Source organism: Balaenoptera borealis, assembly GCF_965194805.1.
Source record: "Balaenoptera borealis genome assembly, chromosome: 16".
NCBI lineage: Eukaryota > Metazoa > Chordata > Mammalia > Artiodactyla > Balaenopteridae > Balaenoptera > Balaenoptera borealis.
In genome coordinates, this window is record NC_138872.1 from 10370450 (window position 1) to 10393168 (window position 22719).

At 46.2% G+C, this 22719-nt stretch overlaps 1 protein-coding gene across 6 annotated transcripts in view; it reads left to right on the forward strand.

Moving 5' to 3' along the window:
- ATP9A (ATPase phospholipid transporting 9A (putative)) overlaps positions 1–22719 on the forward strand; it is a 136140-nt gene that overhangs the window by 108644 nt on the left and 4777 nt on the right. For 2 of the 6 annotated variants that reach the window (XM_082362684.1, XM_082362683.1), the window contains 9 exons: positions 589–687; positions 9748–9837; positions 9933–10077; positions 10899–10963; positions 13735–13890; positions 17041–17105; positions 18556–18664; positions 19329–19386; positions 21494–21697. In XM_082362684.1, the coding sequence (XP_082218810.1) occupies positions 589–687; positions 9748–9837; positions 9933–10077; positions 10899–10963; positions 13735–13890; positions 17041–17105; positions 18556–18664; positions 19329–19386; positions 21494–21697 (991 nt within the window). Of the gene's footprint in view, positions 1–588; positions 688–9747; positions 9838–9932; positions 10078–10898; positions 10964–13734; positions 13891–17040; positions 17106–18555; positions 18665–19328; positions 19387–21246; positions 21376–21493; positions 21698–22719 lie in introns of those variants that run through there. The other 4 variants (XR_014236149.1, XR_014236150.1, XM_082362685.1 and 1 more) reach the window with 4 other exon arrangements.

The following is a 22719-nucleotide window of genomic DNA, read 5'->3' on the forward strand; positions in this document are numbered from 1 at the left end:
GGGCCTGGTCGGGACAGGAACTAGCTCTGTGGCTTTGGGCAAGTCACCTGCCCTCTCTGAGCCCGCAGCAGTGAGACGCACAGCGCTCAGATATGAGGCGAGGAAGAACCTGGCACATTTACCGTCGGCGTTTTAGTTAGGGTTCAGCCCCCTGAGCTTGCTCGGGGGCAGCCGGCCGCGTAGAAAGACCCTATGGAACGTGACAAATCAGTGTTTCCTGTGGGACATGTAAGTGACCCCTCATCTATACAGCCTTCCCCTTCTTTGAGATTATTTATTGCTTTAAGAAAAATTTCCAGAACGGGGATTAGGAGGGCAGAGGCTGAGCTTCACGACGTCTACTGCAGCATGTGGCCAGTTTTTCAAAAGTGCCACACCAGCGTTTGCTGCCACCAGCGGCGGACGCCCAAGGTCTTGAAGCCCTTGAACTGAGGCCTTTCCTGTGGTTCGTTGGGGACATAGTAGGCCTCAAGGAGGTAAATGGAACGTATCAAGTTCAGCTCGATGTGTTTGGAAACTCGGCTGACACAGGCGACAGGCTAGCCTCAAACGCTAACCAAGGGGACCCCTTCCATGCGGTAATTTCAGGTTTGGATGCTGACGGGGGACAAGCTGGAGACAGCTACATGCACAGCAAAGAATGCACATCTGGTGACCAGAAACCAAGACATCCACGTTTTTCGGCTGGTAAAGCGTTCTCTGCTCTGGGGCCTTGTGGGGTGATACTGCCGTTTGCCCTGTAACCTCATAGCCTCGCGTGGACCCCTGGGGGAGGTGGCGGGAGCGCACGTCGTTGGTTTGGGTGGGATCACTGAATGACCCAGGCGAGGCTAAACGATTCCTGCCGGTGGTGGTGCAGGAGCGCCTGGTTACCGCCCCGTGTTAACCTGTGTTCTTAACCCGGTGCTGGCTGTGGTCCCTTTGAGGAGCTGACGGGAGTTAGGCACGAGCAGCGTGAAGGATGCAGATGAGCTCATACATGTGAGATTGTTCGTACAAGTCTGGGATTGCCCTGAACGCTTCAAAGCCAAGTCCTTGGGTAGGAAATCGGTTCCAGATCGCAGATACTGGCCTGTCTGCCCTCCTGAAGGAAACCCTTGAGGAACCTTTAGAAGGAGGCGTGTTGGGTGGCAAATGAGAATTCCCTGCCCTGGTGGCCAGCGCTTGGCCCGAACAGTGCGGGCACAAGGAGCTGCTCCAGGGCTCGAAGCCAAGGACTGTGATTGGCCTTATTGAGTTGGGAGTTGGGAGGGGCACTAGGTTCCCTCCGGGGCAGATGTGGTGGTCCTGCTTATCTGTCATCAGAGCTACCAAGCCAAACAACTGGAGGCACTCTAGATGTTTTGGGGGTCTCCCCCTGTACCCCTGCCTTTGGTCTATAGCCCGTTGAAGCTTTATGAAATCCAGCAGTTTCGGGACTAGCACGACCAGCATCGTGTAGAGACAGATACAGTGGCTCCTCATTGTTCATGGATTCTGTATTTGCAAATTCACCCACTCACTAAAACTTGTTTGTAACCCGAAAATCAATACTCGGGGTGCTTTCAGAGCCCTATGTGGATGCATGCACAGCAGTGGAAAATTTGAGTCATCCGACGAGTGAGTTCCTAGCTGAGGTGGAGAGGGGCGACGCTCTGCCTTCTTTTTTTTTTTTTAATTTATTTATTGATTTATTTTTGGCTGCGTTGGGTCTTCGTTGCTGTGCGCGAGCTTTCTCTAGTTGCGGCGAGCGGGGGCTACTCTTTGTCGCAGTGCGCGGGCTTCTCATTGCGGTGGCTTCTCTTGTTGCGGAGCACGGACTCTAGGTGCGTCGGCTTCAGTAGTTGTGGCTCGCGGGCTCTAGAGCGCAGGCTCAGTAGTTGTGGCACACGGGCTTAGTTGCTCCGCGGCATGTGGGATCTTCCCTGACCAGGGCTCGAACTCGTGTCCCCTGCATGGGCAGGCGGATTCTTAACCGCTGCACCACCAGGGAAGCCCGCTTTGCCTTCTTGTCTCAGCTCTCAGACGGACGCAAGGGTCCTTTTCGGTCTACTCAGTGCCACGTTTTTTGCATTTTTGTGGGTTCATTTGTTAGCAGTTTCACTGTTTAAGATGGCCCCCCAACACAGAGCTGGGCACTGACCATATCCCTGAGCGCAGGAAGGCTGTGATGAGCCTCCCGGAGATAAGCTTCCTCCAGGCATGAGTTATGGTCCTGTTGGCCATTAGTCTAGTGTTAATGAATCAACAATAAATATATTTTTTTAATTAAAAATTTTTTTATTGAAGTGTAGTTGATGTACAATATTATATATTTCAGGTGTGCAACACAGATTCACAGTTTTTAAAAGTTATATTCCATTTATAGTTATAAAATATTGTCTATATTCCCTGTGCTGTACAATATATCTTTGTGGCTTATTTATTTTATTTTATTTTTTAATTTTTTAATAGAACTTTATTGGAGTATAATTGCTTCACAATACTGTGTTAGTTTCTGTTGTACAACAAAGTGAATCAGCTATATGCATACATATATCCCCTTATCCCCTCCCTGTTGCGTCTCCCTCCCACCCTCCCTATCCCACCCCTCTAGGTGGTCACAAAGCACCAAGCTGATCTCCCTGTGCTATGCGGCTTCTTCCCACTAGGTGTCTGTTTTACATTTGGTAGCGTATATATGTCCATGCCACTCTCTCACTTCGCCCCAGCTTCCCCCTCCCCACCCCGTGTCCTCAAGTCCATTCTCTATTGTCTGTGTCTTTATTCCTGCCCTGCCATTAGGTTTATCAGTACCATTTTTTTTTTTTAGATTCCATATATATGTGTTAGCATATGGTATTTGTTTTTCTCTTTCTGACTTAACTCTGTATGACAGACTCTAGGTCCGTCCACCTCACTACAAATAACTCAATTTCAGTTTTTTTATGGCTGAATAATATTTCATTGTATATATGTGCCACATCTTCTTTACCCATTCATCTGTCGATGGACATTTAGGTTGGTTCCATGTCCTGGCTATTGTAAATAATGCTGCAGTGAACATTGTGGTACATGTCTTTTTTTGAATTATGGTTTTCTCAGGGTATATGCCCAGTAGTGGGATTGCTGGGGTCGTATGGTAGTTCTGTTTTTAGTTTCTTAAGGAACTTCCATACTGTTCTCCATAGTGGTTGTATCAATTTACATTCCCACCAACAGTGCAGGAGGGTTCCCTTTTCACCACACCGTTTCCAGCATTTATTGATTCTAGATTTTTTGATAATGGCCATTCTGACCTGTGTGAGGTGATAACCTCATTGTAATTTTGATTTGCATTTCTCTAATAATTAGTGATGTTGAGCATCTTTTTATGTGCCTCTTGACCATCTGTATGTTTTCTTTGGTGAAATGTCTATTTAGGTGTTCTGCCCATTTTTTAATTGGATTGTTTGTTTTTTTGATATTGAGCTCCATGAGCTGTTTGTATATTTTGGAGATTAATCCTTTGTCCGTTGTTTCATTTGCAAATATTTTCTCCCATTCTGAGGGTTGTCTTTTCATCTTGTTTATGGTTTCTTTTGCTGTGCAAAAGCTTTGAAGTTTCATTAGGTCCAATTTGTTTAGTTTTGTTTTTATTTTCATTACTCTAGCAGGTGGGTCAAAAAAGATCTTGCTGTGATTTATGTCAAAGAGTGTTCTTCCTGTGTTTTCCTCTGAGAGTTTTATAGTGTCTGGTCTTACATTTAGGTCTTTAATCCATTTGGAGTTTATTTTTGTGTATGGTGTTAGGTAGTGTTCTAGTTTCATTCTTTTACATGTAGCTCTCCAGTTTTCCCAGCACCACTTATTGAAGAGGCTGTCTTTTCTCCATTGTATGTTCTTGCCTGCTTTGTCATAAACTAGGTGACCATATGTGCGTGGGTTTATCTCTGGGCTTTCTATCCTGTACCATTGATCTATGTTTCTGTTTTTGTGCCAGTACCATACTGTCTTGATTACTGTAGCTTTGTAGTATCGTTTGAAGTCGGAGAGCCTGATTCCTCCAGCTCTGTTTTTCTTTCTCAAGATTGCTTTGGCTATTCAGGGTCTTTTGTGTTTCCATACAAATTGTAAAATTTTTTTGTTCTAATTCTGTGAAGAATGCCGTTGGTAGTTTGATAGGGATTGCGTTGAATCTGTAGATTGCTTTGGGTAGTACAGTCATTTTCACAATATTGATTCTTCCAATCCAAGAAAATGGTATATTTATCCGTCTGTTTGTGTCATCTTTGATTTCTTTCATCAGTGTTTTATAGTTTTCTGACAAGTCTTTTGCATCCTTAGGTCGGTTTATCCTAGGTATTTTATTCTTTTTGTTGTGATGGTAAATGGGATTGTTTCCTTAATTTCTCTTTCTGATTTTTCATTGTTAGTGTATAGGATTGTCAGAGATTTCTGTGCATTAATTTTGTATCCTGCAACCTTACCAAATTCACTGATTAGTTCTAGTAGTTTCCTGGTGGCATCTTTAGGATTTTCTATGTATAGTATCATGTCATCTGCAAACAGTGACGGTTTTACTTCTTCTTTTCCAATTTGTATGCCTTTTATTTCTTTTTCTTCTCTGATTGCCGTGGCTAGGACTTCCAAAACTATGTTGAATAATAGTGGTGAGAGTGGACATCCTTGTCTTGTTCCTGATCTTAGAGGAAATGCTTTCAGTTTTTCACCATTGACTATGATGCTTTCTGTGGGTTTGTCATATATGGCCTTTATTATGTTGAGGTAGTTCCCCTCTATGCCCACTTTCTGGAGAGTTTTTGTCTTAAATGGGTGTTGAATTTTGTCAAAAGCTTTTTCTGCATCTATTGAGATGATCATACGGTTTTTATTCTTCAGTTTGTTAATATAGTGTATCACATTGATTGATTTGCATATATTGAAGAATCCTCACATCCCTGGGATAAATCCTACTTGATCATGGTGTATGATCCTTTTAGTGTGTTGCTGGACTCTGTTTGCTAGTATTTTGTTCAGGATTTTTGCATCTATGTTCATCAGTGATAGTGGTCTATAATTTTCCTTTTTTTGTGATATCTTTTTCTGGTTTTGGTATCAGGGTGGTGGCTTTGTAGAATGAATTTGGGAGTGTTCCTCCCTCTGCAGTTTTTTGGAAGAGTTTGAGAAGGATCTGTGTTAGCTCTTCTCTAAATGTTTGATAGAATTTGCCTGTGAAGCCATCTGGTCCTGGACTTCTGTTTATTGGAAGATTTTTAATTACACTTTCAATTTCATTACTTGTGATAGGTCTGTTTATATTTTCTAATTCTTCCTGATTCAGTCTTGGAAAATTGTACCTTTCCAAGAATTTGTCCATTTCTTCGTGGTTGTCCATTTTATTGGTATCTAGTTGTTTGTAGTAGTCTCTAATCTTTTGTATTTCTGCAGTGTCAGTTGTGATTCCTCCTTTTTCATTTCTAATTTTATTGATTTGCATCCTCACCCTTTTTTTCCTGACAAGTCTGGCTAAGGGTTTATCAATTTTGTTTATCTTCTCAAAGAACCAGCTTTTCGTTTTATTGATCTTTGCTATTGTTTTCTTCATTTCTGTTTCATCTATTTCTGCTCTGATCTTTATGATTTCTTTCCTTCTACTGACTTTGGGATTTCTTTGTTCTTCTTTCTCTAGTTGCTTTAGGTGTAGGGTTAGATGGTTTATTTGAGATTTTTCTTGTTTCTTGAGGTGAGATTGAATTGCTATAAACTTCGCTCTTAGAACTGCTTTTGCTACATCCCATAGGTTTTGGGTCGTCGTGTTTTTGTTGTCATTTGTTTCTATGTATTTTTTTATTTCTTCTTTGTTTTCTTCAGTGATCTCTTGGTTATTTAGTAGTGCACTGTTTAGCCTCCATGTATTTGTGGTTTTTTTACAGTTTTTTCCCCTGTAATTGATTTCCAATCTCATCACGTTGTGGTCAGAAAAGATGCTTGATAACGATTTCAATTTTCTTAAATTTTCCGAGGCTTGATTTGTGACCCAAGATGTGATCTATCCTGGAGAATGTTCTGTGTGCACTTGAGAAGAAAGTGTATTCTGCCACTTTGGTGTGGAATGTTCTATAAATGTCAATTAAATCTATCTGACCTGTTGTGTCATTTAAAGCTTGTTTTTCCTTATTTATTTTCTGTTTGGATGATCTGTCCATTGGTGTAAGTGGGGTGTTAAAGTCCCCTACTATTATTGTGTTACTGTCGATTTCCCCTTTCATGGTTGTTAGCATTTGTCTTATGTATTGAGGTGTTCCTATGTTGGGTGCATAAACATTTATAATTGTTGTATCTTCTTCTTGGATTGATCCCTTGATCATTATGTAGTGTCTTTCCTTATCTCTTGTAACAGTCTTTATTTTAAAGTCTATTTTATCTGATAGAAGTATTGCTACTCCAGCTTTCTTTTGATTTCCGTTTGCATGGAATATCTTTTCCCATCCCTTAACTTTCAGTGTGTATGTGTCCCTAGGTCTGAAGTGGGTCTTTTGTAGACAGCATATATATGGATCCTGTTTTTGTATCCATTCACCAGTCTGTGTCTTTTGGTTGGGGCATTTAATCCATTTACATTCAAGGTTATTATTGATATGTATGTTCCTCTTACCATTTTCTTAATTGTTTTTGGTTTGTTATTGTGGGCCTTTTTCTTCTCTTGTGTTTCCTGCCTAGAGAAGTTTCCTTAGCATTTGTTGTAAAGCTCTCTTGGTGGTGCTGAATTCTCTTAGCTGTTGCTTGTCTGAAAGCTTTTGATTTCTCTGTTGAATCTGAATGAGATCCTTGCTGAGTAGAGTAATCTTGGTTATAGGTTTTTCTCTTTCATCACTTTAAGTATATCCTGCCAGTCCTTTCTGGCATGCAGAGTTTCTGCTGAAAAATCGGCTGATAACTTTATGGGGATTCCTTTGTATGTTATTTTTTGCTTTACCCTTGCTGCTTTTAATATTTTTTCTTTGAATTTAATTTTTGTTAGTCTGAGTAATATGTGTCTTGGTGTGTTTCTCCTAGGGTTTATCCTCTATGGGACTCTCTGTGCTTCCTGGACTTGGGTGACTAATTCCTTTCCCATGTTAGGGAAGTTTTCTACTATAATCTCTTCAGATATTTTCTCAGACCCTTTCTTTTTCTCTTTTTCTTCTGGGACCCCTATAATTCGAATGTTGGTGCATTTATTGTTGTCCCAGAGGTCTCTGAGACTGTCTTCAGTTCTTTTCATTCTTTATTCTGCTCCTCGGCAGTTATTTCCACCAGTTTGTCTTCCAGCTCACTTATTCATTCTTCTGCCTCAGTTATTCTGTTATTGATTCCTTCTAGTGTATTTTTCATTTCAGTTATTGTGTTGTTCAACTCTGTTTGTTCTTTAGTTCTTCTAGATCTTTGTTAAACATTTCTTGTATTTTCTCAATCCGGGCCTCCATTCTATTTCCGAGATTCATGATCATCTTTACTGTCTGAATTCTTTTTCAGGTAGATTGCCTGTTACCTCTTCATTTATTTGGTCTTGTAGGTTTTTACCTTGCTCCTTCATCTCTGACATATTTTTTTTGCCGCCTCTTTTTTTTTTTTTTTTTTTTGATGAGTGGGATTGTGTTCCTGTTTTACTGGTTGTTTGGCCTGAGGCTTCCAATACTGGAGTTTGTAGGCTGTTGGGTAGAGCTGGGTCTTGGTGCCGACATGAGGACCTTCGGGAGACCTCATTCTGATGAGTATTCCCTGGGGTCTGGGGTTCTCTGTTAGTCCAGTGGTTCAGACTTGGAGCTCCCACCACAGGAGCTTCGGCCCAACCCCTGGCTCATGAACCAAGATCCTGTAAGCCGTGTGGGGCGGCAAAAAAAAAAAAAAAGAACAATAACAAAGTAAAAAATAAAATTAGACTAGGAAACTAACAGATATGTTAGAAAGAATATAAAAATAAAAATATAGATGAAACAACAACCAGAAGGTAAAACAGAACCACAATACTAAAAAAGAGGAGGAGAAAAAAAAAAAAAAAAAAGGTGGAAAAGGCCTTGGCTGTGGAGGGCGGGGCCTAAGCAGGGGTGGGGTTTGGGCAGTGGGCAGGGCCTATGCTTAGGCCCTGGGGGTGTAGGGGGTGGGGCTTAGGCTCAGCAGAACAGAAGGGGCCCAGACGTGCCTCCTGCCTCTGGTCTCAGAGGGTGGGGGACCCCACCTGGGAGCCCAGCAGGGCTCGCGTGGGTGGGGCAAACGCCCTCTGCTGCTCTCCTCCAGTCCCCAAGGGCCTCTCCTGCCTGCCTCTCCTGTTCTCCCCTGGCCTCCTTCCTACACCCACAGGACCAATGGGGCCTGGAGGGGGCCTCTGAGGGCGTAGGACCTGGCCTGAGAGCCAGGCAGACTTCCCTGGCCGATTGGGCAGCGGAAACGCTTGGTGCACTCCACCCCCCATCTGAGCCCCTGAGGGTCCCTCCAGGCGTGGGAACCCCTCCCCCGTCTCAGCCACCCCTCAGGGGCGCCGGTCCTGTCCGGCCTCCACTTCTCTTCTCCCCTCAGTCCCCCCATGTCTTACCGGTTCGCTTGAGCATGCCTCCCATCTCTTGGGGTGTTGAGGTCCCCCACCAGCGTCCAGCAGGTTCCCTAGTTGTGGGGAGACACAAACTCTGCGTCTTCCCACACCGCCATCTTGACTCCGCCAGCCCCTTATTTTATACATAGTAGTTTGTACCTCTTAATCCCCTACCCCTGTCTTGCCCCTCCCTGCTTCCCTCTCCCACTTGGTAACCACTAGTTTGTTCTCTATACCTGTGGGTCTGTTTCTTTTTTGTCGTATTCACTAGTTTGTTTTATTTTTTAGATTCTACATATAAGTGATATCATGCAGTACTTGTCTTTCTCTGACTTATTTCAACAGTACATATTTTCAAAGATGTCTTTAAACAGAGGCACATAGAAAATGAGGTTATGTATTGACTGATGGACAAAAATATTGTAACCAGAGGCTCATAGGAGCCAAGCTAGCCCTGTATCTCCCCCAGGAGCAGTGGTTTAAAAATCACTAATTCAGTATTCACAGCAACTTTCCAGAACATAACTATTGCACGTAGTGAGAACACACTGTCTGCTCTAGAATTCAGGGGTTGCAAACTATGGCCCGTGTGCCGGCCACCTGTTTTTGTAAATAAAGTTTTATTTAAACACAAGATCTACCCGTCTATTTACGTATTGTCTGTGGCTGCTTTGGCACAGTAGCGGCAGAGTTGGGTAGTTGTGACAGGCTGTATGGTCCACAGAGCGTGTCATATTTAACACCTGGTCCTTCTTAGAAAAGCCGCTGCTGGATGCCTGGCGCCCAAGGCCTGCTCTGCAGTGGACGGGCTGTGGCACTGTAGCCAGGCTAACAACTCTTGCCCTGTGTCAGTTTCCTTAGATGTAAAGTAGAACTATTATCGTCATGCACCTCGAAGAGTCCTCGTGAGAAACAAATGGGGTGAAAATGCTTGAAAAGTGCTTGTTTGCACAGTGCCTGGCACAGAATGAAAGCACAGTGGCTTTGTGCTCTTATTTTTATTACGTGGGTCACAGCCATCCTGGGGGAAGTGCGAGGGGATGGTTGGCCTACAGGCCCTCTGGATTCCCACAGAGTCAGAGCAAACAGGATCTAATTTGGCCCTGGCTCTGGGGGCAGGGGAGGGGTGGGGTCCCGGGCCGGTGGCCATGGTCTTCACGAGGCTGCGGGGAAGCCACTGCTTGTTGTTCCACCAGCTTCGGAGAGCAAGGCCTCCGTCATCCTGTCTTTCCTTCCAGGTGACCAACCGCGGCGAGGCCCACCTCGAGCTGAACGCCTTCCGCAGGAAGCACGACTGTGCCCTGGTCATCTCCGGAGACTCCCTGGAGGTGGGCACGGGGACCCCCGCCAGCAGGCTCCTCCCGGGAGCTGCCGTGTGGGAGGGGCCTTGGCCGACGCACCACCTCTCCCTGATCCCCGCCAGGTTTGCCTCAAGTACTACGAGTACGAGTTCATGGAGCTGGCCTGCCAGTGCCCGGCCGTGGTCTGCTGCCGCTGCGCGCCCACCCAGAAGGCCCAGATCGTACGCCTGCTCCAGGAGCGCACGGGGAAGCTCACGTGTGCAGTAGGTAGGGCTGCCGCGGCTGCGCAGAGCGACCTTCCCCAGGGGTGACGGGGTCCTGCTGCCCTGGTGTTCAGGTTCCCAGGCCACTTTATTCAGGCCGTGACATTGACACCCCCTCCCCCTTTGGCCCTATTTTTGTCATTATTATTATTTTTTTAAAGTATTTTGCTTTGAGAAAGAGTCGAGAAGCATGCTGAGGGCTTTCCTCCTTAGCTTGCGCTTCCTTTGCCGGTGACATGGGACACAGCAATGCCTGGGGGCTAAGACCACACTGCGGAGAGGAATCTGGGTCCAAACTGCTGGTTTTTCCTAGCTGAGGGTCCCGGAGGGCTTCCTTCCCCCAGCTGAGCCTGTCTGCTCATTGGTAGAAGGGGAGAGTAACAGTAGTTCTCTCACATGGTGCCTATGAGGATTCAGAGGGGCAGTAGCATTAAAGAAGTGCTTGCTGCACTCACAGTAAGCGTTCCCTATTTGCAACGTCTGTCATTGCTGATAAAGACGAGACACCCACACCTTGGAGGCAGGGCGTGCGGTGTTGTAAGTGCCCACGTGGCACGGACACAGTTCCCTTGCTCAATGACTCAATGGCCAGGACCCTCAGCCAGTCACCTGGTTCCTCTGACTCTCAGCTCCTCTGCCTGTAAAATAAGAACCTGATGCTGCAGGTTGCTGGAGCGATTAAGTGGAGCAGAACAGAAAAGACACTTAGCATGCAGTGAAAGGCAGCACGTGTGTGATTATTGAAAGTAACAATGAAAAGCGAGGTTATGTTTCTTGCCTCTCCCTAATTTCCTGGCTCTTCTCTCTGGTCTGGGTGACCCGCAGGTGATGGAGGCAATGACGTCAGTATGATCCAGGAATCTGACTGCGGTGTGGGTGTCGAGGGAAAGGTGAGCCCGTGGGGTGGGGGGCGTATGTGCTGATTTCTGCCGAGTGGTTGTCGTTAGGATGTGAAGTGGTTGTGTCGTTAGCTGGGAGTTGCTCCACCAGCTGGAGTTTCATTTTCCCTCCAAGACACAGCTTTAATGCTTCTGGAAATTCTACATTACAGTTACAGAGCATAAGGAATCATGTATCATAATTACGTAGTATTACTATCTGCAGGTCACAGATCCCTAGCACTGTTATCTTACAGACAGATGCTGAGTCTTTGCTTGCCAAAACCTAATTTTTTAAGGTGTTTTGCTACATTTTTAGGGTGCAGCGAATGTACTTCAGACTCTTTCCTAGGAGTGTTGTCAGTAAAAGCGTTAATTATCACACTGTGGGGTGATCTCTTGGGGATTATGGAAGAATGCAGTGTGGTTTGCCCCTCATTAAAAGGCTAAGTTTGTGTGTTACAGCATAGTAGTTTTCTTCTTTTCTTCCCTGTCAACTGCGTGCCTGCCGTGTATAGTTTACCCTGCCCTCTCTCGTTTGTGATCTTGCGGTGACTGTAGGCAAGGAGGCTGGTCACCACGTTTGTTAGCACAGTGTGTAAAGTAAGAGTACAGAGGCCGTGAGTGAGGGCTGGAGATGCTCCCATATGTGTTTCCTTCCGTACATTCCTGCATTTGGAATTTCCAAAAATGTTTTTTCTTTTCCACCTTTTTTTTTTTTTTTTCCTGGTTTTCTGGTTCTCATCCAGTTGACAGTTACTTGAAATTGCAGAGTTAAGTGATCCTTGAAGGAGTTGTTATGTCTGAAATCTGTATGGATTCCTTTAATGCAGGTTTTAAGAAGCACACTTGAGTTTAATAGATGGAATTCTTTACACGATGCTGATAGTACTAAAACATTTTCCCTACTCTTCAGAATTATATTCTAATTCCTTTGGTTTTTGGAGTCTAAAAGTAAATAGTGCTCAGTGTAAAAAAAAAAAACCCGAAACAATTTAGAAATGGATAAAGTGCATCCTTTCTTTTAGATGGCGGTATAAAACTAGTAACATTGGTTATTCTTCCAGAATTTTTGTCTATTTCTATACTAGTAGTTATGGGTATATATATAATATTATATATACACGCACATAAATACATATATATGCATACACACATCTTACACATGTATATACATTATTTCCACATAGAATGTAAAATCTAAAACGTTATACTACGCTTTTTTTTTTTTTAATTAATTAATTAATTAATTAATTTAGTTTTGGCTGTGTTGGGCCTTCGTCTCTGTGCGAGGGCTTTCTATAGTTGCGGCAAGCGGGGGCCACTCTTCATCGCTGTGCGCAGGCCTCTCACTATCACGGCCTCTCTTGTTGCGGAGCACAGGCTCCAGACGCGCAGGCTCAGTAGTTGTGGCTCACGGGCCCAGTTGCTCTGCGGCATGTGGGATCTTCCCAGACCAGGGCCCGAACCCGTGTCCCCTGCATTGGCAGGCGGATTCTCAACCACTGCACCACCAGGGAAGCCCTACTACGCTTTTTTTTAATGCAGCTTGCCTAAATCTGTTATATCTTAGATTTCTTTATACATCAGAACATGTCGATCCACCATTTTGTATGTTGCCTCGACCTTTTTATTTTGAAAAATGTAACTCTTGCCTCGACCTTTTTATTTTGAAAAAATGTAACTCCTTCAGAAAAGTTGAAATAGCACAGTGAACACCTGTCTACTCTTGGCTGTAATTTACCATTTGTAAACAGTTGCAGCATTCTCCCTCTGTTCTTCCTCCCCCCACCCCTCCCGCTTTCTCAGAATCAGCTGAAAGTAAGTTGTGGATATGTTACCCCTAAATACTTCAGCTTGGATCTCTTAACAGCAGGTGTATTCTTCTGCATAAGCAAAATAACAGCATCACCCCAAGTGTAACATTGATACGATAATATCATGTAATATTCATGGTCTCATTTCCCTAGTTGTCCTCAAGGTGTTTAAGAGGAAATCTCCATGAAGCAGTGAAGCATCACGCAGTGCATTTATTCCCGCGTCTTCGTGTCTCTTTACTCTTCTTGAATGGAGAACACTTCTCTCCACCTCTTTTGTGGGGGGAGGCGGTGTGTTTCACGACTTTGATATTTTGGAAGCATTGGGGCAGTTGTGGAACATCCCATGACGTCTGTGGGTCGGATGGATTTGATTCAGGTTCTGTGTTTTTGGTGTGAGGAGCACCTAAGGGGAGTTTGTGCCTGCCTGTCGCATCACACCAGGAGGCCGTGATGTCCATCTGTCCCATTAGTGATCCATCATGTACCTTTTAAAATTAGAGAATCCCATAATATGGCTGCACTATAAATTATTTCCAGTTCTGTGAACATGCAAAGCTGTATGTTCGGGAATGTTCAATTTAGTATTGTTGGTAGCATGAGCTGTGCCCCCTCCCCCATATGCTTAACTCTGAACGGAGCTGAGTTCTAAATGCCTATCTTAGAATGATTCTTTGCTTCTGATACACATTATGGGTTGGGCCCAACCCCCAAGGCTTAATACTAGATCCGTTTGACCTCCCGATTATGAGTATCTGCGCTTATGAATGTTTTTTATTTAAATAAATTCCTCCTTTAAAATCAAATTTAGACTCAGACCACCAACCGTGTATAGCTGGAAACCAAAGAACCTCTTTATTGAAGTTCTTCAAAAATCTCCTTACAGTTTCTTGCTTTTGTTAAAAAAAAAAAAAAGTGCCTTGACCTCTTGTGCTCCTGACGGTGCCCAATTTTGTCGGATTTTAGGAAGGAAAACAGGCTTCGCTGGCTGCGGACTTCTCCATCACTCAGTTCAAGCACCTTGGCCGGCTGCTCATGGTGCACGGCCGGAACAGCTACAAGCGCTCGGCCGCCCTCAGCCAGTTTGTGATCCACAGGAGCCTCTGCATCAGCACCATGCAGGTGGGTGGGCAGGTGCGCACGGCTGTGTGGTTGCCGTGGGCCTGAGAATTAGTCTCCACTTCGGAGCTGTTACCCCGGCCTGGCCAGTTTCAATGCCCCTCCCCCAACCCCCCGCCACATTCTGGCGATAGAGCTTGGAGTGGCCGCCCCGAAGCCTTCCTGTGTTGGGGGCGAAGGCTCTGCTTGCTGTGCGGAGCGGATGTGAGCATTAGCAGTGGTGCCTTGCCAGGGCTTGGCACCAAGTGGGCGGTAGTGTAAATGACCCGGGTGCTCATATTGGGGTGAGTTGTTATCCTTAGTTTACCAGAGGCAAAGATGCACAGTTAAATGCCGAGTGAATACTCCGGCCCTGAGTTTCCCACATGCAGAAGCAAGGACCTACAGAGAGCAGCCACAAAAGAAGAATAACTTGCTTTTCTTGAGTGCTTCCTGTACCCTGGGCGTCAGGCTAAGTGTTCACAATGCGGGCTCACCTGCAGTCCTCACTGTAGCCTGTGCCCATTCCGCAGATGGGGAGGCTGAGGCTCAGTGTGGGCGAGAAATCGGTGCAGTGTCTCTCAGGGATTTAGTCTACCCAGGCAGGGGATTCCGGTACCTGTGCTCTTAATGCAGGTGTGCCCCCCTGCCCTCCATCCACAGGGCCAGCTGCTGCTTCCACATGCAGGGGGGCGCTTAGCGAGGGCGGCTCAGCCCAGGGCATCTCACTTCTGCCTCCATTGCAGCCTGGCTGGGGGTCCAGCGTAGTTATCCCAATCGTCAGTCCTCTCAGGGAGTTACATCTTGCTTTTTCACAAAAGGATTCTAGAATGTGTAAGGTATTTTCCCATCTTCTCTCTCCCCAGCTCCTTCAAAGTCTGTCATCAGGCTGTGGCGATGAAGTTGTATTAGGAAAGAGGCCAAAGGGAGGGAAAGGAAACATTTTGGGTGTTGAAAAACTATTGGCTGACTTTCCTCCTTGGGCGTTTAGGTGAAAAATACCCCCAGTTAAGTGGTGAGAACATAGGAATGGGACATCTTGGAACCCATATCATCAGGTATCTCTGAGACCTTGAGCAAGTCACGTTACCACTCTGGGCTTCAGTCTTTCCACCTGTAAAGTGGGCATCAGACCTCTCCATCACTCCATTCAAGCATCTTGGCCCTTGCCCCTCAGACAGGGCTACTTTGAAAAGCAGAGAGTTTTATAAGGCATCAGGTGCTGAAGGCGTCCTTACCATCATTAATAAAAACAAAACAGGCTAATGTATAAACCTAAGGTGATGTTTTACTTTGTGGGAAAGGTGTTTAATCATACATGAAAGACACCCTGCCCTAAAGGGTCGAGTGGTGCTGCGTGGTGTACATGAGCATTCACCATCCACTGGCTCATCCATGCCTTTGGTGGTGGTGGTGGGGTTATGTTTTCAGCATCTATTGCGTTTATGAGGGAAGGAGGCTTACAGTGATTTTCATCAACACAGTCTAAACGCCAACAGCTGCTACGGTTCATCAGACCACATCTGTACTTTTATTTTATGTTAGCTCATCAACGGAACTGGATAATGTCATGGTTTTAATCACTGGGAGATTAATCAGCTTGTCCCTGGGCAAACACACAAAAGCTGGCCTGGATGAGCTGACTTCTGTAATGCCTGTATGTTACCATGAACATCGATTCAGAAAAAAAAGTTCTAACATGAGGAATTGTTCTTTGTGCTGCAGGAAAAAAAAAAAAAAAAAAAAGCCAAAAAAACACCCTTAACCCTGTCCACTGTGCTGAAAGTGACTGGCTGAGAGCAAGTCCCGTTCGAATTGCACCTTGACAGTGGGCTCTTAGATAGATGAAGACATAGCATTTTTATTTTCCACGGTGCTCTTTCCAGGGTGAAGGTTTTATGGTCAGTCTGGCCCTTTTAGAGAACGAGGCTCCTGGTGTTGCTCTGTAAGACTGAACACCGGATTCTTGACGTCTTTATAACCATCCTTCCTGTGCAGTGGCCCAGCCTGGGTGAGAAGTCATTTGAAAAACGGATTTCACCTTTCAGTTCTGAAATCACGACCGGGTGTGGCCGGGGCTGCCCGTGACCATGGCTCTAGGTGCCACCTGTGTTCTGAGCTCTGTGCCAAGCGAACACCCACAGCGGGTGATACGGGGAAGGGGTCTCTGTCCCACGCTCTTTTTAACCACTAGCCTGGCCCAGCCTTTTCCTCCACGTTCAGTTTTTAAAAAGCCTTTAGGCAACAGTTGTCCCTGGCCTCCCGTAGGTTTTATACTGATAGAAATTAGCTTTGAGGTCACTTTGCTTCTGTTGGCGGGTAGGTGTTCAGAGAAGGAAGTAACAGAGCATCAAGCCTGATTTTATCTCCCTAGCCTACTTTTCACTGCCAGTAGCTAATATTTTCCAAATCCGGAAGCAGACATTTCAGTAGGGGTTCGTAAATATCGTTATTGCTTTTGTCTAATTGCAAAAGTAGCAGGTTGTGGGCTCTTTGTAAAAATTTCCAAGAAGAGTGAAACATGTAATATGAGAAGTGAAGCCTTCTCTGCGGTCCCAAGGGTAACTGGTGCATATCCTCACAGTGGAGGATATTTTCCCCTATCTGTTTCCAATACGTCCACCAACTCGTTTATCGATTGTAGACCCAGAGAGGTGGTAATTCTGAGCCGTCAGGAGTGTGGGCTCTGGAGACAGAACTGGGCTTGAGTCCCGCAGGGCCATTTATGTGCTCAGTTTCCCCTTCTGTAAAATGTAGGGGATATTAGGACTTGATCTCATGCGTTCTTCTGGAGATTCACTGAGATCAGATACAAAGTATTTCCAGGTCCAGCTTGTGTAACTTAATAAATGTTCACAGAGGAGCTGAGAGTGGACCCTGGAGCTAAACTCCCTGGTGTGACTCCTGGCTCTGTCCCTTATGAGCTGTGCTATCTTGGGCAAGTCACTTAACCTCTCTGTGCCTTACTTCCCTCATCTGTAAAATGGGGATGATGATAACAGTATCTCCTTCACAGGGTTGCTGTAGTAATTAAATGAGCTAATATACTTAAAGCACCGTAACCGTGCGGGTGTAAAATAAGTGCTCTGTAAGCGATGGCTGTTATTTTTCTGATACAAACACAAGGGCTTTGGTCATGGTTTTTGGTAACATCCTTCTTTTTCCTCGGCACAGGCTGTGTTTTCCTCCGTGTTTTACTTTGCCTCCGTTCCTCTCTATCAAGGATTCCTCATCATTGGGTAAGGAAGTCCAGGCAAGGTATTAATTTTTAATGAAACCTCCCTAAAATGCCACAGAAGAAGGAGGAAGCATCATGTGAAGACCCTTCAGTCCCCAAGTCAAGGCAGGTCTGGCAGTCTGGTTTAGAACCTTCTTGAATGAATACGTTTTTGAACTGGTAAGCCCTTAACCAAATTGCGGATGCAGCGTCCGATCTGTTTGTGGTCCATTCATACCTGATGGTTGAAGAATGCTCGCCCACGAGAGCCTGAGGTTGTCAGCTGATTGGCATACCAGGCAAGAGTGAAGCTTCACAGACTGTGATTTCTTAGGAAATCACTGAGGGGTCTTAGAAAAAGTGGAAGGGGCATCTGGAAAGTACCCTCTCTGCCATGGCTGCCCATAGTGGACCATCCTGCTGGTGGGTCTCTAAGGCGGCCAGAGCCTTGCTCTCTCCGGGTTACCCCTGATAGAGCTTGGCCACTGCGTGCCACTGACCTGTGAGGCACGCTGTCCCTTGGACGTTTGCTATGTTTGCTATCAAACCCACCCCCTGTTCCTGACCTGGAATTTAGGACGTTCCTTTTGACCTTTTGAGAGGATGTGCCCAGTCTCTGAATTCCCCAGGTAGGTGGAGTTTGGTTACCACATGCCCTAGATCGAGACGCTGGCAGGGCGCTCCCCTGGTTACCAAGGTGGGAAGCACAGAGAGGCCGGCTGGTCCCAGTGGAATCTTACAAAGCATGCCTTCCATCTTCTTATGTTCAGCCTGAGAGTAGGCACTGGAATTCTGCCTGCTTCTAACTGGAAAAATGGCCTGTCCTTTGTCAGGCCCTGGAAGAGTGGCAGAACATGCCAGAATAGAACCAGGGGTTCCCTGAGCCGTGCTCCATGTGGCCCCCCCCATGATCTGGTCCCCTCTTCCCTCTTGGTTCTCATCTCTTCGCTTTCCCCCTCACCCACTCAGCTCCACCCAGACTGGCAGCCTCGCTGTTCTTCAAACAGGACAGACATGCCTCCACCTCAGGGCCTTTGCACTTGCTGTTCTCTCTGCCTGGGATGCTCTTCCCTCGGATATTGGCATGGCCTCCCCCTCACCTCTTGTGGGTGTTTTCTCAAATGCCCCGTCTCCTGTCCACCCTCTCTAAAATTGCACCACCCCACCCCATGTCTCATTCCCTCTTCCCCGTTGTATTTCCCTCCTCAGCACTTAACCTCCAGCACACGGTATAGTTCACTGAATTTGTTTTTTGACTCACCGGCCAGCACGGAAGCTCTCCGAGGGCAGGCGTTATGGTCTGCTTTTTTCATCTTGAATCTCCAGTGCTTTGAACTGGCCCTGGCACATACCAGGTGCTCAGTACGTAGTAGTTGAATGAAGGAATGGAAATTGGGCTCCAGAGGCTGGGGCAGCACATGGCTTGTACTCCACTGGCTGGATATTACCTGTGGTGATTTTTTTTCTCCCAGGTACTCCACCATCTATACCATGTTTCCTGTGTTTTCTCTGGTCCTGGACAAAGATGTCAAGTCAGAAGTTGCCATGCTGTACCCTGAGCTCTACAAGGATCTCCTCAAGGTTCACTGAGCCCCTTCCTCCTTCCTTCCTCCATATCCATCGTTTCTTCCTTCTTCCCTCCCTCCCTCCCTCTTTTAACATATTTCACACAGACCCTCCATGTCTGATGTGAACGCACTTGAACTGGTGGCTTGCTTTTGAGAGGAAGGCGTGGGAGTATATGTCTTTTCTTAAAGTATGATATGCACATGTAAAGAATATTAAACTGTACAGTGATATGTCAGCTTTTAAAACAAACCTTCTAATGCCTTTTTAAAAAGCCCCTGACAGTTCCATTTTGTAGCTGCAGCTTGTGTCTGTTCCTGGAAATGCTTTTGTGTACACTCCTGAAAAATGTGTGTGCGTAATTGCATTTGTTGGTCCTCAAGGGGTTTTTGATAAAGAGCAGATTTACTGGGTTGGCCCAAAAGTTCGTTCGGGTTATTCCGTAACATCTTACGGAAAAACCCAAACGAACTTTTGGGCCAACCCAATATTTCCATCTAATATCAATTCTCTTTTAAAAAAAGTCATTTCTTTAATGTATTTTGATGTGTGTGAGCCACTGTTTTGATGAAAACAGGCAGGTTGCCTTGTCTGGTTGGTGGAGGGTAGCCTGACAGTGGCTCGTGCCCTGGATGAGCCCCGCACGCTAACCCGCTCTGTCTTCCTCTCTCTCATTCAGGGACGGCCGTTGTCCTACAAGACATTCTTGATATGGGTTTTGATCAGCATCTATCAAGGTAAGGACGGGTGAAACCACCTGTCGTCTTATGCTCTGGCCTTGGCCCCAGGGTCAACTTCACCATTCTGTTGTCTGTAGAACACAAAGAGAAGCAGCTGGCATCCTGAGGTTGCAGTAAGGAGTGTGGCATTGTGTCCGAGGGAGCCCCCCTCCTCGGGTTCTAAGGCCTTGCTCATCAGGCACAGAGGCACACATGTGAGGAGGTGCTGTCCGCTTAACTGAGACAAAGTCAGAGAAAAGTGCAACTAATACTAATCAAACCCTGCTGGGGTGTTCAAGTCATTGTAACAAAAAGTGGTCGCTTTCTGGAATGTTCTGATACTTTTTCTGAAGTCAAGTTGTAGTTCTTGAACAACATATTTACTTCTGTGGCCTCCAGAGAGGGTCCCTCAGACTGTACAGGCTTTGTAAGGCGACTTACTGGAATATGAAAAGGAAATGTCAGAACCTCTCTTTGTATGTATTTTTTCCTCTTTTTAGAACTTCTGTTGTCATGTATGTTTTATAATGTACCTGATATATTTGCACAGTGGTCCTGCTACCTCTCTGTGTCTGTCTGCACAGGTACACATGGATAATTTAGAAATCCACATCGTCCGTTAGGGATTCATTCTTAGTGTTTTTTTTCTGATGGGATGTGTGGTCAAAAAGTGTAGACCGTTGAATTTGTTAGGAGGCTAAATGGTCATTGAAACAATTTGAGGGTTTTTTTTCTTTTTGAGAAGTATAGCAAAGTGACATGTATGTAGCTGTCTGAAGAAAGCAAATCCTGCATGGAAGTTCATAATAACAAGCAGTGGTGCTTTATTGCACCCCCTGCATCCCCAGTACTGTTGTAATAGGCAGTCATTTGAGAGTTTTGGGGTTCAGGGTCTCCTGGCCCTGCTCTTGAGCAGGAATCTCATGTAGCTAGTGTTTCTGATCAACGTGAGACATTCCCCATTGAGTTCCTGCAATTCTGGAGGAAAATGCACTTATCTGGACCCTTCCCCACTTTCCTTTCTCTCCTCAGTGCAGGTGCGTAATTCTTTGAGGGTCTCGCTTGGTTGTCCCTATCATTTTTTGTGTTTGGGGGCAGGGAGGGGGGTAAAGGAGACAAAGCATAACATTTACCATCTAACTCTTCTTAAGTGCGCAGTTCAGTAGTGTCCAGTATGTTCACGTTGTTGTGAAGCAGATCTCCAGAACTTTTTCATCTTGCAAAACTGAAACTCTGTATCCATTCAACAACAAACGCCTCTCTCCTTCCTCCGCACAGTTCCTGGTAGTCACCATTCTACTTTGTCTCTGTGAATGTGACTACTTAGATCCGTCATATACGTGGGATTGTACAGTATTTGTTCTTCTGTGGCTGACTACATCTGTCATTTAAAATAATACACAGAAACTTATATTTCTTGTTCCACCCAGTCCAGACAGTTACTCTCTCTGCCTCTCTTTTCCTTTTTTTCCTCTCTATCTCTTCCTCTCCCTCTCTATGCAATTATAAACTCTCTATTAATAAAGACACAGACATAGAGAATGGACTTGAGGACACGGGGAGGGGGAAGGGTAAGCTGGAACAAAGTGAGAGAGTGGCATGGACATATATACGCTACCAAATGTAAAACAGATAGCTAGTGGGAAGCAGCCGCATAGCACAGAGAGATCAGCTCGGTGCTTTGTGTCCACCTAGAGGGATGGGATAGGGAGGGTGGGAGGGAGACTCAAGAGGGAGGAGATACGGGGATGTATGTGTATGTATAGCTGATTCACTTTGTTATACAGCAGAAACCAACACACCATTGTAAAGCAGTTATACTCCAATAAAGATGTTAAGAAAAAAATAAAATAAAAATAAACTCTGTCTTATATACAGCCAAAAGGGAACGTAGGAAAACTAGAATGTGATGCCTCTCTTTCAAACCTCCATAAAGTAGCACTCATTAACCTCCTTTAACAAATGGTACCTTTCATGTCTGAACGGGAAAAACAAAAGGAGTCAGATGTGGGTGAGCGGGGTGAGCCTTCGGTGGGGAAGGCGGGGGAGGCGTCGGCTCCCAGCAGGGAGGGCTGCGTGGGCAGCAGAAGCCCCTCCCCAGCCAGACTTCCCTCCGCCCTTGCAGGGAGCACCATCATGTACGGGGCGCTGCTGCTGTTTGAGTCGGAATTCGTGCACATCGTGGCGATTTCCTTCACGTCGCTGATCCTCACGGAGCTGCTGATGGTGGCCCTCACCATCCAGACCTGGCACTGGCTCATGACGGTGGCCGAGCTGCTCAGCCTGGCCTGCTACGTCGCCTCCCTGGTGTTCCTCCACGAATTTATCGGTGAGACCCCCCTGCACCTAGGGGCCCGCCCATCAGGTCCAGGGGTCTCAGCAGCTGGGAAGGGAGGCAGCCTCCCCAGTGCTCGTGTCCTGGGCCCTTTGTCCAGCAGGCCTTTGTACTCAGCTGCCCGCCCTTTTCTCACTGGCGTCCCTTGGGACCAGTGGCAGTTGAGAATCAGCCTCTTGGAACTGAGGCTGGCGGGCACGATCTTAATGTAGAGTGTTTTCGTTAAAACCACGCCATGCCAGCGTGCCTGCTGGCTTAGAAGGGGATTCATTCAGTTCTTCAAGGACCTAGTGGGCTTCTCCAGGGGAGCTGGTCACTGTGCCGGGCTCCGTGGAGCTATGGAGATGGTGAGAATCCAGAGAGTAAATGACAGTTCAGCAGGACTTAACCAGTGTTATTAGCTTGAGAAACTCTGCCTTATCATGAAAGCATCTTCTATCACGCCTCTTCTTTATCAGTAAACGCTCTTTAAGAAGGTTTTGATAAAGGAAAAAGGAGCACTCCCGTGAAAAGTGAAGTCTTAGAACAGTTTCACACTTGTTTGAAAAGTCTCTCTGAATAGGTTCTGTGAGCACCTACTGTGCGCTCAGTGGCTTGAGGCCAGGGAGTCACAGAGGCTTAGAAGATGCAAGCTCTGCCCTCAAGAGGCTTTGGTCAGCACCTTAGATGTGGACCAGTCATAGGACTGGGCCCGTGGTCGGGGCCCTGGGCCTGGCACTTAGTAGGTGCTTCCTCAGTGCCCGCTGCGTCTCCCCCAGCCTGTGCTCAAGAGGCAGGGAAGGCGGCTGGCAGGCATCCACTCCCGGTACTGTTGCAAATCACTAGCTGTCGCTCCTCTGCTGCACAAACCTCGGAACTGCAGGCCTGACCGTGTGGCGGCAGGAGGGGGAGCTCCCCGCCCCTCCAGGTCACACTCTTCCTGACGAGGGGTCTCCGCCCCTCTTTGCACCACCCTCAGACCCGGCTCTGGCTTCTGTGACCATTGCTGAGGCGAAGGGGAAAAGTTGCTGGGAAGA